General features: G+C 42.9%; 1 protein-coding gene across 4 annotated transcripts in view; it reads left to right on the forward strand.

The window, feature by feature from the left end:
• ZNF608 (zinc finger protein 608) overlaps positions 1–19,932 on the forward strand; it is a gene marked incomplete at its 3' end in the record, with an annotated part of 130,374 nt that overhangs the window by 31,765 nt on the left and 78,677 nt on the right. Inside the window, exon 1 of one of the 4 annotated variants that reach the window (XM_081880309.1) lies at positions 4,254–4,430. The exons of the other annotated variants lie outside the window; for them this stretch is intronic. Coding sequence (XP_081736435.1) covers positions 4,416–4,430 — 15 coding nt within the window. The 5' untranslated portion in view covers positions 4,254–4,415. Of the gene's footprint in view, positions 1–4,253; positions 4,431–19,932 lie in introns of those variants that run through there. 4 annotated transcript variants of the gene reach the window in all.

Below are 19,932 nucleotides of genomic sequence, written 5' to 3' on the forward strand. Positions count from 1 at the left end.
TTGCATACTTTGCAGATTATAATAATTAAATTATATGTTGCAAAGTGTTCTCTTGCAGTGTGAAATAAATAGAGCAGTGGTTTCTTTAAAAATAGACTGGTGGGGGGGGCTGTCTCTGCAAATATAAAATCTCTCTTGAACCAGCCTTGAACCCAGACGTCTGCAGTTGCTTAGTTCCTTTGAACTCCCAGGAGGAGCTAGCATGTTGATTCTATTTAAGACAGCAGAGAAAAGGTGATCGCACACAATAAACATCTTTAAAATATATATTTAAACTTAAATTTCAAAGCTTTCTATTCCCACAGAGCTCTAGCAACAAATAGGCTTCACCACTGATTGCAAGGTCAAGGTCTGTGTTTATAATCGAATATACAGACGAGGAAGTGACTGAGGAATAATTCACTTTTTTTGTGCTGGAGTACTGTATGGCCATTGGAGATCCCACACATAAAATACTTCTTGCTCAAGATAGGTAAAGGTAAAGGGACTCCTGACCATTAGGTCCAGTTGTGACCGACTCTGGGGTTGCGGCGCTCATCTCGCTATATTGGTCAAGGGAGCCGGTGTACAGCTTCCGGGTCATGTGGCCAGCATGACTAAGCCGCTTCTGGCGAACCAGAGCAGCACACGGAAACACAGTTTACCTTCCCGCCGGAGCGGTACCTATTTATCTACTTGCACTTTGATGTGCTTTTGAACTGCTAGGTTGGCAGGAGCAGGGACCGAACAACGGGAGGTCACCCCGTCACGGGGATTTGAACCGCCGACCTTCTGATCAGCAAGTCCTAGGCTCTGTGGTTTAACCCACAGCGCCACCTGCGTCCCTATCTTGCTCAAGATAGGAGGCTGCAATTGTCCTGCAATTGTAAAGCAAGTTTCAACTGATCTTGGTGGGGCTTGTTCTCATGTAAGCGAGTTTGAGCTTTTAACCTGTGATTTAGGTGATTGCAGTGTTGTGGACAGTGTGGACGCAACTGTAATAGCTCTTGTGGAATGAGATTTACCTATGGTGAATCTGTGGGTCCCACCCACCTGCCGTGGCATAGCTTTATCTCTTTTTTTGTAGTTGCAGAAAATAGCTTGGCTGGAAGGCAAGTACAGTCGTACCTTGGATCCTGAACGTTTTGGCTCTCGAACCCCGCAAACTCAGAAGTGAGTGTTCCAGTTTGCGAGCTTCTTCTGGAACCCGAACGTCCTCCACGCTTCTGATTGGCTGTAGGAGCATCCTGCAGCCAATCAGAAGCTGCGCCTTGGTTTCTGAATGTTTTGGAAGTCAAATGGACTTCCGGAACGGATTCCGTTCGACTTCTGAGGTACCACCCCTGCATGATGTCTTAAATCAGAAGACAAATCTGGGCACAAGGAGTGAATTGGGAGATAAGAGGAGGAGCAAGTCTCCCCTAAATAATTATTTCCGAAGCTGTTTTCATTTTTAAAAGGCTTCATCAACCCTTGGGAGTTCATCTCAGTGCCTGCTTGTAAAAAAATCAAATCTACAATCTCTCTATCATGAACAACCAGCATCTACAACAGTTATTTAATAGAGTGGATCGCTTACTTTGCATTTTATTATTAAGAATTTAGGAATATACATTTTACTGACAACTTGTTTGAAATTATCACTTAAGTCTCACTACCACCGCAATTCTAAGCACATTTACTTTTAATGAAATTTCATGGGAATCAGTGGAATTTATTTCCTTATATAACAGTATACGCTTTGATATAAAATCAGTGAGAATAATTTTCAATATGTGTGAGTCCTTTTCAATGTGTGATTTCGATTGTATACATTTACATGAAGTAAATATGCAAACTTATGCTTTGTGCAGGTCATATTATACAGGCTCCCCAGTTTCCATACTCCCTCCTGTCTTCTCCCCAGATTTACAGTGTTCCATCTGTTCTTCTCTCCCAACTGCCTGAAATAATAAAGTTTTACAACACACCACAACATCGTATGGAGCTGTGTTTAGGAAGACACATAAGATAACACCATGCAACACCATTATGCGGTTGGGAAAGGAGCTGTCCAGCATATTAAGCAGCCATAGTGGTTTAAGGCCCTAATTATTATTATTATTATTATTAATACCCCACCCATCTGGCTCGGTTTCACTAGCCACCCTGGGTGGCTCCCAACAGAATATTAAAATCACAATAAACATCAAACATTAAAAACTTCCCTAAACAGGGCTGCTTTCAGGTGTCTTCTAAAAGTCAGATAGTTGTTTATTTCCTTGACATCTGATGGGAGGGCGTTCCAACGGGGTGGGCACCACTACCGAGAAGGCCCTCTGCCTGGTTCCCTATAGTCTCACTTCTCACAGTGAGGGAACCTCCAGAAGGCCCTCGGGAGGAGGACCTCAGTGTCCGGGCTGAACGATGGAGGTCTGTACTGGGAGCCAATGTAGGTCTTTCAGGACCGAGAGGATGGCTATGGCCTGTATACATAAGTATGCAAGATGAACCTGCTGGATCAAGCCAGTGGCTCATCTAGTCTAATATCCAGTTCTCACATGGCCAACCAGATGCTTATGGGAAGCATAGGGATGCAGGTTTCACTCTGGTCTAAACCACTGAGCCTCTTGGGATTGCCGATCGGAAGGTCAGTGTTTCGAATCCCCATGACGAAGTGAGCTCCCATTGCTCTGTCGCAGCTCCTGCCAACCTAGCAGTTCGAAAGCATACCAGTGCAAGTACATAAATAGGTACCACTGTGGCAGGAAGGTAATCGGTGTTTCTGTGTGCTCTGGTTTCCGTCACCATGTCTCTTTGCGCCACAAGCGGTTTAGTCATGCTGGCCACACTTACTGGAAAGCTGCCTGCGGACAAACGCCGGCTCCCTCGGCCTGAATGCGAGATGAGCCCAAAGTCACCTTTGACTGGACTTAACCATCCAGGGGTCCTTTACCTTTACGTTCTGGGGAGCATGCAAAATGGACCTAACCCAATGTTTGAAATTAGCCAGGCGCATTTCTCACCTGACTATCAACCACTTGTGACCAAGTGAAGGTGCCTGGGTGCTAGGATGAAGCCTGACGTCGCCACCATCTGGAGGTGCATGTCTGGGGATCCATGGATCTTACCAGTTTACACACACTAATACCCCATCCTGTAGAATTCTAACACTTATATTTTATCTGCAGAATTGGAATGGGTTTCTGGAACCAAATTGCTTTTTCTGTGCAGCCTCAGCAGGAGCAGTCACCATTAAGAAAAAGTGGTTGGAATAGGCCAATATATGTAGACTATCCCTGGATCAAGTGACTTTTCTTCTTTAAATTCTCAAAATTCTTAACCTAGCTCAAAGTTGTCATCTGAACTAGCCAGGTGTTTAACTGAGAATCAATCACAGTCAGTCCATCATTTGAAAAATAATACAGTGCTACCTTGGGTTACAGACGCTTCAGGTTACAGACGCTTCAGGTTACAGACTCCGCTAACCCAGAAATAGTACCTTGGGTTAAGAACTTTGCTTCAGGAAGAGAACAGAAATCTCACGACGGCAGCGCAGCAGCAGCGGGAGGCCCCATTAGCTAAAGTGGTACCTCAGGTTAAGAACAGTTTCAGGTTAAGAACGGACCTCCAAAACGAATTAAGTTCTTAACCCGAGGTACCACTGTACATTAGAGCTGTCTTGCCCCCAAATGGCAACTAGCCATCCTGTTTTGGTGGCTATAACCTTGGTTTAAGTAGCCATTTGGCGCCTAGCTTTTATTTCTGAGTTTCTAACACTGACCTAAGCACAACTGCCTTTTGCTCACCTGTGATTCCCAGCATGTGTGCCTTTCTACGCTAACGACCCCGATCTGATTTTTCTCTGACATCCCAGATGGTTTTTCATGAGTTACAAAGACCACTCATTCTGTTGGCCAGCAATAAGGTGTCACCCCTCTAGCCCTGCTCAGGTATTTGCTGTGAACACTGAAAAGTGCCACGGGGTCATGCGTGTGAGCAAGCCCTACCCCCAATATTTCTGTCTGTGCCAAAGACCTGCAAAGGGGGAATTGCAAGCTTTGGTGTGACCGGGAACTCCAATCGTGCAGGTTCCTGCTTATAATAAATATTGTGAGCATGTGATGTTCCCTTCCAAAGCAGGAAGGTGAGGGTGGAGCAGGCAGAGATGTTTTTCCTGCCTGGTCCCACACCCTTTTTACAGAATTTGGGAATGCACCTTGTGTAAGAACAGTGCCTGGAGAGCCCTTCTATGCCTGTGCAGTCTAGACTGGCTGCATATTCTGCAGCTTGTGAAGTAAAGAACCTTAGGGAGAGAGAGAGAGACAGAACCTGACCAACTGTAAACTGTAAACTCCAGTCCTCTTTCTGCATTTCCCAGTCACTCTGCAAGCACTCCTGATAGATCAGTTGTTTTGTCTGACTGTCAGTTGGCATTTGTAGTCTCGGGGGGAAAGATGAGGCTCTTGGAGGTAAGATTTCGAGTGCAAATATTGAATTGAGATGTCACCGTGCGGTGACAAACTTTTAATGCTGCAGAAAGGGAAATATTGTGTGCCCCACATCTTCTGTGGGGCGTCAAAGGGATTTGAGTCAAGGGCGAGAAGAGCAATAGGGGTCTTGATACGAAATCCGTATAAGAAAGCTGCCTAAATTAAATGAATTTTACGGGGTTCGTGTTGCCCAGTTTTTAATTGGGACCGTTTCTCTGCCTTTTTAGCAGCAGCCTGCTAGAAATTTAGCCAGATGCCCTGGCATGTAGTTAACAGGATCTGGGCTACAGCTTCCCCAGCTAAATTTATTTATGTTGGGCTGCTGTTGAAAACATTCTTTTCTCGTTCTTCATTTTAGGAGGCAGCTCTAGATGTTTATCATACAACTATATTAAAGATGCTCAGAGGGTTTTGAGTCATCAGGGGTTTTAGAGCCTGTGCCAGTTTCTGTATTGTGAAAATCCGCAATGATAAAGGCTGGCACCAGAATTTATGTGCAGCGATGTCTGGCAGTTAAACTATTTATGACCTTTTGCCAATTCTGGCAACAGGGCGTGCAGTTTTCAGCTCAGAAGAATTGGTATAGAATTACAGCTTCTCTTTCAAACTCAAGAATGTTTTATTTTGCTTTGTTTTTAATTTATTCCCCTTTGTGTGTATTGACACAGGAAAGAGATATACAGTAGAAGTCTCAGATGAAACAAAAGACAGTCCCCCCCCCCCTCCTTCCCGGCTTACAGTTAACCTGCCGTTGAACTTGACAGTTTCAACTGGCACAAGCCCATCACGACATTCTAGAACTTTCCCCTCTAAATGTTTACAGAGAGAAATTATGGGAGTTAACCGGAGTGATGACTGATATCATTTTCACTCTGCAGAAGATATGCTTCGCTCCTGGTTTAAGTGGCCTTGACTGACAAGCGATTTTAGTCGAGGGAGGGAAATGAGTTTTGACGGTTTGATGCAGCAGAGAATGCATTCCTTGTCATGCTGGTTTCATATATTACTTAGTCCAAAAATTAATGCATAATTTGAAAAGACAAGGGTGTTGTTTGCTGTGCTGGGTGCGGTTTTAATCCCCAAACTCGGAATATGAACATTTTTTTTGTCCGGCTTGAACTCTTTAACGGAGAATTCCTCAAGCGACAATAAAATTAAATGCTGTTTTCCTCCCAAAGTCAATAACCTCCTTGTAATGCAGTCCCATGAATCTTTACACAAAAGTAAGTCCTACTGTGTTCAGTTCATCTTGCTCCTTAACAAGTGTTTTTGGGTTGCCGCCTTTAAAGACTTATATGTCCTAAAAAATAAACGCCCTCCCATGCGATAAATGAAGTGAAAAATGTCACAAAACACCCTGATCTGGATTCTTTAGACTTCTGGCGTATTTAGATTTCTTCCATTCTCACCCATTTATTACTGAAACACGCCACATGGCAGTCTGTGCAATTTTGTAATAATATTTGAAAATGTCCTCCCTAATCGCCGCTCTTAAAATAAACTTTGACATCTTTAAAATTCTCATATTAGCAGTTCTTCCTTGCTCAGATGTCAAAGACTTCAGATTTTCTTAAGATGGCTGCAGATTATGATGTATGGTTCTTCCAGCGAAACTGCTGCTGTGAATCTGAATATATAGCCATTCCACATTGGCCTTTTAGATGGCCATTAGCACTGCATAAGTACAAGCTTTTTTTAAATTTCCAGATAGCATTTATTCTTCACAGTTCTCCTTCTTCAAATATTTGATGGCAGTGCCATTTGCCAAGCCCTGAATAACAACAAGCATTTTATTGAAGTAGAGATTTCTGAATAAGGCAATGTTGAAGTGTCTTTCTTGCCATGAATGTCTCAGTTCTTTCCCAGAAAGGTACAGTGGTACCTCGCAAGACGAATGCCTCATAAGACGAAAAACTTGCAAAACAAAAGAGTTTTTCGTTTTTTGAGTTGCTTCGCAAGACGGATTTCCCTATGGGCTTGCTTCGCAAGACGAAAACGTCTTGCAAGTTTGTTTCCTTTGTCTTGCAAGTTAGTTTCCTTTTTCTTAAAACCGTGCATTCACTTCGAGGAGCAACTCATAGCACGCGGTGTGGTAGCCTTTTTTGAGGTTTTTGAAGACTTTGATGATTTTTGAAGCTTTTCCAAAGTCCGTGCTTCGCAAGACGAAAAAATCGCAAGACGAAAAAACTCGCAGAACGAATTAATTTAGTCTTGCGAGGCACCACTGTACCTGAATTTTCAGTCATTTTTAGTCAGTCAGTTTTAGTTTTAGTCAGTTAGTTGCTCATTTTGGCATTTTTAACGGTTCTGCACTTGCAGAAGTTTGTTTTTAATTCAAGTTTAATTTAATTTACAACTTGTGTAACTAAACAGAAAGAGAAGGGAGAATGCATGGATCTTGGATTCTTCTTTCCTATCAGCAATCCTAGAAAAGTTGACAGAAAGGACCACTATCGCCCCAGTCAGAAATCTGAGCTTCCAATTATTATTATTATTATTATTATTATTATTATTATTATTAGTTTACAAAAGTTGGATTTCTGAAATTGGGAAGTACTTAGGAAGAAAAATAACTATTTTTATGTAAATCCCATTCAGGTAAGGTCCAGCCACCCTCAGTTCTGAATTGATGTTTTTAAATGTGCTTGAAATGCTTTATGAAAATGTGACACTTTCTGGGTCAGCTGTTTTGAACAGAAGAAGCCTTCACTCCAGCAGAACAGAGCCAGGGAATTTGCATTTCCCTAATGCATTTGCCAAAAAAATCCTCATCTATATTTTGTCAACTTATGTTCACTTGTTCTAAGCAAGTGTGGGATAAGAAAGGCCATCTTCCGCCGCAGAGATTGCAGAAAAATTATATGATTGGGCCCAAAGAATTCAAATCAGCTGGAGAAAGCTGTCGTGATAGGAGTCTGAGCAACATTATGCGTGTTTGCTTCTCTCGCACAAGGTGGGCTCTGATTAGTCACATATATCACAGTGAAGCTGAACGATGACTGTTCAGTTCACTCACATTTTCCAGTTACGGAGGACGACAAGTGTGCACATTAGCAAAGCTGAAGGTTTGGAAACTGCATAGTAACATCCCAGTTCCTATGTGGGGTGGGCCATTAGGGCAGTACAATACAGTGGTACCTTAGTTGTCGAACTTAATCTGTTCCGGAAGTCCGTTCAACTCCCAGAACGGGTCAGAAACCAAGGTGTGGCTTCCGATTGGCTACAGGAGCTTCTTGCATTTCCGAAAAACGTTAGCAAACAGGAACACTCACTTCAGGGTTTGTGACGTTCGGGAGCCGATTTGTTCAGGAGCCAAGCCGTTCGAGTACCAAGGTACCACTGTACTGGTCTTACGTGAACTACAGTGGTTGCCATTTTATGTCCAGTCACAATTCAAGGTGGCAGTCTTTGAGTTCAGTACTCTAACCATGCAAGTGTGTGTGTGTGTGTGTGTGTGTGTGTAAGAGAGAGAGAGAGAGAGAAGATATAAATTCTCTTCAGTCAAAGTAGGATTATAGGATTGTATGTGCATAGGATTACAGTGGTACCGCCAGTTACAAACGGGATCCGTTCCGGAGGCCCGGCCGCATCCCAAAAACTTCGCAACCGGAGGTGCCCTTCTGCACACATGTGCGGCGCACAGAGTGTTTCTGCGCATGCGGCGAAACCCAGAAGTATACACTTCCAGGGTTGCTGTGTTCGCAACCTAAGGATTACATTACCCGAAGGTAACGTAAGCTGAGGGTCCACTGTATAGCCCAAATGGTGTGGCTATCCCCTGCTCCTGATTCTCTCTGTTTGGAATGTAGGGCTAATGTCAGGCAGAGCCTTTTGTATGATAGCTTCTGGAACTCAGCGTTGCTTGATATTTATGGGGTGGATGACAGTCTAACTTGGAGAGGAGCCCTTTTTATTTCTTTGAGACTGTGACTCTTAGTGACTCTCCACAGTTAGTAAATAGTACTATGGTTTTATTTTTCTATTTTTGTAAATGTTTTTAGAATGCCAGCATAGGCTTTTAAATCATTTTTAAAGAATATTTTTGCACACACACACACAAACAACCACCAAAACAGTGTATTCACAATGGTAACTGCCTTTTAATTCTTAATAAATTTCTAGAGCTTTCAAATGACATTCTGTGGTGGAGTACTGGTCAGTAAATTACATGGGTTTGAATAAAGGCCAAATACTTGCTGCATAAATGAAATAAATATGCTACAGAATGTAGTATCCAAACCTCTGGCAAAGGTGAAAAAAACGCCATGTGAAATGCTCAGCATATTTTAATCAGCATATAGTTTGGTCCCTTTTAGGTACTAATATATATACACACAGTATTTAACCAAAGCTTTTGCCAGCTACCTTTAAGTATGGCAAAGGTATAAACAATTAAGAGCATTTGTCCTTGTCATTTTGGCAGGCTTATCACAGTGGTCAAAATCACATTAGCGGTGTACGGCTAAAGCACTCCTGCCATAATTTGGCTCATGAAATCACATTTCGGTTTAAGTAAAACAGTACAAATTCCTTGAAATTCTGTATTGCTGAATTTACAGTTTTTGCAAAACCAGGTTACATCATTAAGGATGTGTGATTCTTCCCAGGGGGTCTTGAGGTGTTTTCTAAATATGGAAAACTAGAATTGCATCTGTTGTTAACTAAGCGTTTGACTGTTGTTTTGGTGCCTAATGGTCTCCATTTCCAGAATGATTAGGTGGCAAAGACTCCACCACTGGGGTTCAACTGTCTCAGCTTGCCATTCACAAAGGTTCAATTCAGCCTATGTGACTCACGGCAGCTGCAGGAAGTTGCTGTGAACAATTGGGCTAATTGCAGGGTAGGTGACCTCACCTACACAGCATTATAAGGTTACTTCATTTCTTTTCCCAGATGAAGGAAATTGAGCTGGATGGGTGGCTTAACAGAAGCTTTTTGAATAGTTGGGTAACTACGCTACTTGCAAAGTAGATGATACTGTCTTCCTCTTACTTTGTAGCTGTATAAGATTGTCTGCCATGAATACGGTCTTAATAGTGAGTTCACAGGTGACCATGGAGGCCAAGGGACACGGGTGGCACTGTGGTCTAAGCCATGAAGCCTCTTGGGCTTGCCGATCAGAAGGTCGACAGTTCGAATCCCAGTGATGGAGTGAGCTCCCGTTGCTCGGTCCCAGCTCCTGCCAACATAGCAGTTCAAAAGCACACCAGTGCAAGTAGATAAATAGGTACCACTATGGCAGGAAGGTAAACTGCATTTCCGTGCGCTCTGGTTTCCATCACGGTGTCCCGTTGCGCCAGAAGTGGTTCAGTCATGCTGGCCACATGACTTGGAAAGCTGTCTGTGGACAAACACCAGCTCCCTCGGCCTGAAGCGAGATGAGCACTGCAACCCCTTAGTCGCCTTTGACTGGACTTAACCATCCAGGAGTCCTTTACCTTTGCCCGTGGAGGCGAATTCTGGATCCGCACATCCTTCCATAGTGAGGACGTAGGTTTCTGGGCGGGAGTTGATGACAGTGCGGATTTGCCAAACGTGCCTGTAGACCACCTTTCATTATGCTATGCAGATCTGGGTGCTGTATATTTGTAGGATTGAGATGGTGGTGGGAACTAGAATAATTAGCCTGGGCTGTCTTCTTGATGATATTAGTTTGTCATAATTTGAATTGTGAAATTTGTCTGCTAGGTCAAGCTTTATGCTTGTTTGCAGCACCAGGATTTACTTTGAAGACTGAATCTGCAATGTATGTTGTCCCGGATTATTCTGCAAACTTTTTAAGGTTTTCATGGCTGTAGCGTGTGATCGAAACATATTTCAGGGGTTCTGCTCTATGAGCGTTCCCTTCCCTTCCAACCACCAAGCTGGTGATGTAAAAGCTGTTAGCATTCAGCATTGACAAGATGCTTGTATTAACATAAAATGGATTGTGATAGTAGGATTAAGAATAGAATATGCTTTTTCATATAGAGCAGCAGTAGTGTACTAAGGCTATGCACACTTATCTTGAAATAAGCCCCATTAAACTCAGCATGACTTGCTTTTGAATAAACATGTATAGAATTGCTCTTCCAATATGACTTTGCTTTCATGCCATGCCATAATGCAGATCCTTTTAGCCTTCAAAAGAATTCAACGTGCATTGTTTTGTTCTGCTTCAGTATACAAAGCTGCAATCTTGTCATTGATGATTACTTTCATTAGCGTTTAGTGTTCATCACCTTGTACTGAAAACCTTCATAAACCAGAAATGTGGTGACATAGATAGCCTTGGAAATTGAGTTCAACAGCTGCATATGACCCCTGTAATTTGAGCCAATATATTTCATTAACATATCATTATTAGGAAGCGTTATAGAGTGGTTTTTAGCGGATTGATTATTTTGTTTAATTCCTGCACTACCCTCCTGCAAACAAGCGCACGGGAGAAATTCTTGGTGCTCGCTTATGTAATTGCTACTTAACAACCTTGGGTAGGCTAATGGAGTTCAAAATAGCCAGGGCTCAGTGATCTGTGAGTGACTTCAGATAGCAAATGATGAAGCATAATGGGGGGGGGGGGACACTCATTGAGAATTGCTACCTCCCAAAGTTAAGTTTCTGCTCCATGATTACACACCTACACCAGCAACCACAGAATCCTGAATTAACATTGACTTTACCACCCTGATAGTATAATTATTTTCTTCTGTCACTTGAGGATAAATAAACACCCTAGCAGTAATATTGTGACTTGTTTCTTCCCAAGGAATACAAGTTAAAAAAGCAACTGTCTTCAAATGCTCAGTGAGCACAAAATTGCTTTCTAGTTGAGGTAGCTGAATTCTCAGCTTAGGCAACTTCTGCCATTACATTTCATAGTGGTATAGCGGCTGGGTTTTTAAAAATATTTATTTGCGAAAGATCTGGAATGTATTCTCGGTATCGGTACAGTGGTACCTCGGGTTACAGACGCTTCAGGTTACAGACTCCACTAACCAAGAAATAATACCTCAGGTTATGAACTTTGCTTCAGGATGAGAACAGAAATTGCACTGTGGCGGCGGCAGCGGGAGGCCCCATTAGCTAAAGTGGAACTACAAACATTGTCCAGATTTATGTGTGGAGGAGCTGAGAGTTGGTGCCCATGGTTTGGGAAACATCTAACTTTCCCAATGCCCTTTTAAAACATGGTGTTTTTTGGGAGGGGCTTATTGGGTTGTTGTTTTTATTTTGATTAACTATTTTGTGGTTTTATATTTTGATTTTGTTCTATGAACTGCCCTGAGACCTCTGGGTTTGGGGCGGTATATAAATTCACTTAACAGTAGTAATAATAATTAATAGCTTCCTCCACTTCCCTCTGAGCTCTCAGTTTGTGAGATATAGAAGACAGATAAAATGGTATTGAATCACTGTTTATTGCAGCAGTCATTAGCAGCAGGCACAGTTTTCGCACAACAGCCAGGTTCACCAAATGCTTATGCAGGCTTGTAAAGTCACCTTCTAATCTCCCTACTCCATGGGTAGGCAAACTGAGGCCTGTGGGCCGGATCAGGCAAAATTGCCTTCTGGATCTGGCCCACGGATGGTCCAGAAATCGCCGTATGGATCGCCAGCGCGCACGTTTTTTCCCTCTCCCTCGCATGGCCGCAGCGCCTCCTCCTCCCTCCCTCCTCCTGGCTTCTCCCTGCCCTGCCTAGAGGAGGAAGGGGGCTGGGCTTGGTTGGTGCCAGCAGCAGCAGCGCTCGAGCGGCCGACATTTTAAGCAGCCCCTCTCCAGAGCCCTTTTTCGCGATGCTCATTGTCCTGCCGCCGCCGCCAGCCCCCTGCTGCTCGCAAGACACAGGTAAGCAGCCACAGGGGCTCGTGGTGCCCTTGCATCATTTTTTTCTCTGAAATATAGTCCAGCCCCCCACAAGGTCTCAGGGACAGTGGACCGGCTCCCTGCTGAAAAAGTTTGCTGGCCCCTTCCCTACTCCCACAAGATTAGAATTTCAGAATACTAAACTGTTTCAAAAGGACTGGAGCAAATTTATAGTATATTTGAAAGAACAACGTAAACATTTGAAAACGTTTGTAGCTTTGAGTTGAAATGTTTTGTAAAGAGAATATAAGGAACTGATTTACATTTAAAGAGGTGAATTCAAAAACAAGAGAGAAGGTAAAAAAGTTGTTGTAGAAATGCTAAGAATAAAGTAAATATGTATGGAAGTCAGAAAAGGGGGTGGGAGGAAGTCAATGCTCGAATAGAGCGAGGTTTGAGTTTATTGAATTATTTATGGAAATTGTGATTATGATAAAACTGAAAATGCAATAAAAATTAATTTTTAAAAAATAGAATTTCAGAATACTAGGCATTAAACACACACACACACACACACACACACACACACACACTTCAAAGGGGCTATTTGTATGTGCAAGCTCATGACCCATGACACTTACTGGCTAGAGGAATATGATGGTATATAAGGATGGGATTACAACCAAAGACCCTTTCCTAATTCAGGCACACCCCACCCTCAGTATGGAAAGAAAACCTCACACTCACTCTCTAATAACAGCAGCGTGGGACCAAAGCTGCAGACAATCACCTGCAAATTGGCTGTTGGAAACTTTGTACCAAACTGCAACTATACCACTATAAATGGTAAGTGCGGAAAGAGGCCTTTGGTTTAGTCAGCGTCACTTCAGCACAGCTGAAGTGCCATGCGATGACAGCTGCATAGCTACTCAGTTACAGAGCAAGAAATGATGGATTTAACATAGATTTCCCCCACAGTTTCTAACATGTGGTTTTTTTCTGTATGAGACACATCAACGGCAAAGTTAGGTTAAGTACAAAATAAAATTTATTTAGAAAGTGACGCTTTTGAAGAGGAATCATGGTCGCAATTCTGTTTCTATTGGCACAGTCTTTCACTTTTCATAGAATTGTAGAGTTGGAAGTGCCCGGGAGGGTCCAAACCCCAGCCCCAATTACAGGAAACTTTTTTGCCCAATGTGGGGCTTGAACCCAGGACCCTGAAATTAAGAGGCTTGTGCTCTACCAACTGAGCTATGTGGAACCCTTTGTGCATATAATTATATCCTCGCTGAGGGATACCTCACTGGCTTGTATTCCTTCCATAGTTTTCCCCACCTGACTATGCTGTCCCTGTGCCAAACTTGCAGAGCAACGTGCCCAGCCATTTCCAGTAATGGGAGGTATTGGTCCTCACTTTTATTTATCCAGTGCAGGCACCCCCAAACTCAGCCCTCCAGATGTTTTGGGACTACAGTTCCCCTCATCCCTGACCACTAGTCCTGTTAGCTAGGGATGATGGGTGTTGTAATCCCAAAACATCTGGAGGGCTGAGTTTGGGGGAGCCTGATCTAGTGTTCTGGTCCTCTCCATTCTGCACCTACCCCAGTACTGAGGGTGCCCAAACAGAAGTCACAAGAATGGTGCACACTGGGAACTTGGAGATGACTAGACCACCAGATGAGGGCAAGCAAAGGGCTAGTATTCCTGACATTATTTTATGTCAGGCATATTCATATGGGCTAGTGGGGAGGAAGCAAAGCTTGTAAGATGCTGTGAGCATCTATACCTCCCACCAGACTCAGACAGCATGGCCAATAGTCAGGGATGATGGGAGATGAGGTCCAGATTATCTGGCAAGCACAACGTTGGCCAACACTGTTATGAGGATTTCCCTCACCACAAGCAGTCATATGCATGGGAGGCTTCTGGCTGTATTTTAATATCAGTTACCGACTAAAAATAGATGATATCTTATAGGCGAACCCTTCAAAACGATAAAATTTGGGAAGACTAGCATAGTCAAAGGATTATTGTGAACAGTCAGATAAATCTGGCTTTACTTGTGCCCCAAAAGGATGTGGAAGTGAATGGGGGTTAGGAAAATGCAGCCCTGTAATTTGAAATACAGTGGTACCTCGGGTTACATACGCTTCAGGTTAAAGACTCCGCTAACCCAGAAATAGTACCTCAGGTTAAGAACTTTGCTTCAGGATGAGAACAGAAATCGTGTTCCGGCGGTGCGGCGGCAGCAGGAGGCCCCATTAGCTAAAGTGGTACCTCAGGTTAAGAACAGTTTCAGGTTAAGAATAGACCTCCGGAACGAATTAAGTTCTTAACCTGAGGTACCACTGTACTTATTTGTTCTATACATTTCCTAGACATTTGTAAGCTGATTTTCACTAAAGGCGCCAAAGTGATTTGCGGTATACAGTAAAAAGTATACTGCGAGTCAATTAAAATGAATTCCAGACATGACAATGCAAGTACCCTATTGGCCCAAATATAAGCTGCACCCGCAAATAAGCCACACCTTTAAAATTCAAAGGGGGGGGGGGAAAAAAGACAATACCCGAATATAAGCCGCTCCCTTAAAATTCCTCAGGCTCTCACACCCGTTCCGTTTTACCGTATGTCTGTTTCAGCAGTGATATCGTAAAAGCCAATTTTTGTAAGGTCACAAATTTAAGCCGCACTTTAACTTTTCACGGTCGGAATTTGGAAAAAAAGTGCGGCTTATATTCGGTCAAACACAGTACTATAGTTTTAATACAGTGCAGACAATATGACCCTTAGGTTTATTCAAGTCTTGTGAACACCTAGCTAGCATCTAATATATTTGATGTCAAGGTTTAAAAATCATGCTGGCACCTTGATATATTTCTGACCCTAGACTTTCAAACTGGGTCGTTTTTATTGGGTCATTTCAGTTCACTTGCCAATACTGTAAAATGCATGCTTAAGAGACAACTCAATTTATGATGATTGCAAAGCCGCCTGATTTTTGTCTGAAAAGGATAGGGTGACATTTCTCATATTTGTGATGGGCTTTTATTTTCCAGAGGGTTTAATAAGAACTAATCTTGTGTAATTGTTGTGCTTTAAAGCGAGAGGCACAAAAGGCATTGCTGTTGCTAATACACAAGGCAGAGCTGCTGCAGCCTTTTACAACTTCCCATATGTTAATGAAAACATTTTCTGAAAATTGGCAGATCCCCGCATAGGAGCTGATGCCAGCTATTTTCATGGGCCAGTTCGAAGCACAGCGAGAGGGGAGGAATGCCTTGTTGTGGTGGCTGCATCCGTCTGACAGGCTTTCACATTGCCCCTCCTCTTATTAATATTCTTTTTGATGTGAACTTGTAAAACAGAGGATTGGCTGTTAATCTCCAGGATCTCAAGGGCTTTTGGCATTGGCCCATAATTGATGTGTTCACATGGCTGTTGTCTGACTACTAATGATTAGACAGCCGTGTTATCTCCCAGCTAAAATCAGTGTTGCTTATAAATCACACTTGCTAAACGGCAGTTTCATTTCTTCAAAGGCTCTGTACACGTCTACACACTTTGATAAAACTGCCAGCGGCATTTCATGATTTTACAAGAGTTTAGGTTGGGCTTATTTACATTTTGCTGGGCAAAACATTGAAATTTCTATGAAGTGTGGTAGCGTTTCGCCCCTTGATGAGCAGAGTAAGTAATGAATGCTAAGCAGTGGAGAATACACACAGAGGGGTGGTTTTTTTGTGTGTGTGTGTGTAATGGTTGATCACACATAGTATGGCATTCCTTGCTTTTTTTATTTTAATCAGGTAGAGTTACAGAAGTGTTGTTACCCCAATACAGTGGTACCTTGGTTGTTGAACTGCTTGGCTCCCGAACAAATCAGCTCCCAAACGCCACAAACCCAGAAGTGAGTGTTCCAGTTTGCAAACGTTTTTCGGAAGCCGAAAGTCTGATGCGGCTTCCGCTTGAGTACAGGAAGCTCCTGCGGCCAATCGGAAGCCGCGCCTTGGTTTTCGAATGGTTTCAGGAGTTGAATGGACTCCTGGAATAGGATGAAGTTTGAGAACCAAGGTACCACTGTATTTCTAATCATCGTGAATACAGTCGTACGTCATGTTACGTTTGCTTCATGTTACGTTCTTTCAGGTTACGTCCCATGGTGACCCGGAAGTACCGGAAAGGGTTACTTCCGGGTTTCGCCGCATGCGCACAAGCGCTAAATCGCTCTTCATGCACCTGCGCAGATACGGCGCTTCAGGTTGCGCTCTTTTCATGTTGCGAACGGGCCTCCAGAACGGATCCCGTTCGCAACCAGAGGTACCACTGTAGTCAAAAGGAAAGCAAAACGAAATTGTGATTCTGTGAGTTAAGTGAACCTTGACTTGGATGGCTCAGTTGGTTGGAACATGGTGCTGATAATGTCAAGGTTGCAGGTTCGGATTGGATAGCTTGGTCAGCAGACCACGAGACTCTTAACCTCAGGGTTGTGGGTTGAAGCCCCACATTGGGCAAAAGATTCCTGCATTGCACTGGGTTGGACAAGATGACCCTCATGGTCCCTTCCAACTCTACAATTCCATGATTCTATGGGACAGCTGCATATTCCTGCGTTGGACTAGATAATCGTCAGGGTCCCTTCCAGCTCTATGATTCCATGATTCCACGTACCTCCTTTTAGGCATCACACCACATATTAGCTGCTGAAAACCTTCCTCTTTCAACAAGCTTTATAAGTTGAGCTTTTACCCAGTATCAATCTGTATTGGAATTGTTTTAAAGATATTTTATTACTTGTTGTTTGTCTTCATGGGCTCTTTTGGGAGGAAGCGCAGGTTATGTGGATGTGTGTGTGATAGAGACAATTCTGTGCACATTTACCTGGTAGTAAGTCTCGCTGAACTCAATGGGCAAGGGAAGTCAATGGTACCTATGATCACAGTTGCATTCCTGGACCTTTGGATCAGTTCATTTCCATTTTTGTGTACAGTGGTACCTCGGGTTAAGTATTTAATTCGTTCTGGAGGTCCGTTCTTAACCTGAAACTGTTCTTAACCTGAAACTGCTCTTAACCTGAAGCACCACTTTAGCTAATGGGGCCTCCTGCTGCCGCCGCGCCGCCAGAGAACAGAAATCTCATCCTGAAGCAAAGTTCTTAACCTGAAGCACTATTTCTGGGTTAGCGGAGTCTGTAACCTGAAGTGTATGTAACCTGAAGCGTATGTAACCTGAGGTACCACTGTATTTGTATTTCTGTACTGTTTTTCATCTACAGAAAGAAGTATCAAAGTGGCTCACACAGTAATGAAACAGAACTATAGTTAATAAAAATAATCACCCAGGGCAGCAGTCAACTAAGTTTTACTCAGAGTAAACTCACTGAAAATAACATACATTGCTAAGTTAGGTCCATTATTGTCAATAGGTCTACTCTGACTTAATTTAATACTACATCCTCCAAATTTGTAGAATCATCAGAATAGCAAATATTAGAAAAAAGTATGGGTCAAAGGGTATGTCTTCAGTGGGTGGTGAAAACATCCGACCATTGAGGCAAACCTGATCCCATTGGGGAGATTTATTTTATTTATGTATTTATTAAATTTTTGTGCCACCCTTAATCCAAACATCACTGGATGGTTTACAATATAAAAACAGAAAAATATATATAATAATATATATCTGATACAGAGTTTAAAAGGCCATAGTTTGTTATTTTGCAAAGGAGGCCTTATATTCCCAGTTTGAGAGGTTTATATTCACAGGAAAGGTTTAGTGGAACTTATGCTATATAGACACATTTTATTTGGGAACAGCGTGCTTGTTATTTTCTGTGTGGTTCACACAAAACCTAGATTCCTTGCACAATTTTTGCTCCTCAAATCAAACTGAAAATCTGTATTACCTCGTCTCCATTTGAAAGCAGATGTAGGCAGTCCTGGAAGTGGGGCGGGCTGTATCCACACCTGCCCAATTATTATGTGGGGTGAGGTGAGCATGTACCAAGATTGCAACCAGCACTTTTTTCATTCACCTGGGGCATGTGCAGGGATGGAAAGGCATGGATAACCGATTTAAGGGGAGGGTTTTCAATCATCATCATCATCATCATCATCATCATCATCATCTACCATTTATACCCCGCCCATTTGGCCAGGTCACCCCAGCCACTCTGGGCAGCTCCCAGCAGAATATTAAAAAGACATTAAAACACCAGTCATTAAAAACTTCCCTAAACAGGGCTGCCTTCAGGTGTCTTCTAAAAGTCAGATAGTTGTTTATTTCCTTGACATCTGATGGAAGGGCGTTCCACAGGGCGGGAGCCACTACTCAGCAGGTTCCCTGTAACCTCACTTCTCACAGTGAGGGAACCGTCAGAAGGCCCTCGGCGCTGTCCGGGCTGAACGATGGGGATGGAGATGCTCTTTCAGGTATACAGGGCCGAGGCCATTTAGGACTTTAAAGGTCAGCACCAACACTTAATTATGCACAGAAACGTACTGGGAGCCAATGTAGGTCTTTCAGGACCGGTGTTATATGGTTTCGGTGACCTCATTCCAAGTAACCACATCCATGGTTGTGGATGCCAGGATCTAGAATCAATCTTGATTGAAAGCAGCATGTTGAGAGTAAGCATGACTAGTCCCAGATGGAGAAAAACTATATGCGTGCAGCATGTACGCAGCCTTAGTTCCTTGGACCCTGAATTAAAGGATTGCTCATTTATTTAAATGCCATCTATAAAAGCAAGAGCCTTTTCTGGAACAAAGCCTACAAAAATATGGTAGAAGTTGGAAATGAAATAAATATCCATAGACACATACTTCTGAAATCTTGTAATTAGGATAGTATTTATTTAGTTGTTTTTTTTAATCAGATTTTTTATTTTTATATGGGACATGAGTTCAAATGGCTCAAAATGTCTTCCTTTTTATTTTTTTGCTCTAGACGTTTGTGTGTGTGCGTGTAAGTGGCTTTCCCACAGGAGATGGAGAAATCTGGCATTTGAATCTCTTCACTTCCTCCTATCCAGCAGGAAAGGAGTGTCTTTTCTACAGGAACTCCTGTGTTATATAGTGGAATCCACCCTGCTGGGCAGGAAATCCCCTACAGGAGAGGTGGAATTTTATTACTCCAGGATTGTAATTCTGGAGATTTGCGAGAACATCGGATAGACCGGGTGTTGTTGTTTTTTAATGCCCTTCTTAATTTTAGCATCTGGAATAGCAGAAGGAAATAGTGGAGTATCTGTGCACATAAAGGAAAGATCACCGCTGTCTTCCTAGTAATGGTGATATTCCTTTTCTGACCTATTCTTTATGAGTTATTGGGGTGGGGACGGTTAGTGTGTGCATCATGTTCGGAACGAAAAGTGCTCACTAGGGCGTTTAGTCTATTTATTGACAGATATTCACCATCAGCTTTCTAGTACAGAAGGGCCATCGCCGCCTGATGCAAGCGTACACTGGGGCAATGGAAAACTGCCAAGCACAACACTCTGAAACTTGGTAGCTTTCGTTGCTAATCAGGTCCCCAAAAGCTCGTGAAATAAGGCGAGGAGAGAAAACGTTGCCGCATATTTCTGTAGGGTTTTAAGCCTGCCTGTGTATAGAACTGCTGCAATCTGTACAACTAACCTGCCTTCAAGTGTAGCGTGTGTGTTTCTCTCTCTCTCTCTCCTCCTTGGAACCT

The sequence above is a fragment of the Podarcis erhardii genome (assembly GCF_964252035.2).
Source record: "Podarcis erhardii genome assembly, chromosome: 11".
Taxonomy (NCBI): domain Eukaryota; kingdom Metazoa; phylum Chordata; class Lepidosauria; order Squamata; family Lacertidae; genus Podarcis; species Podarcis erhardii.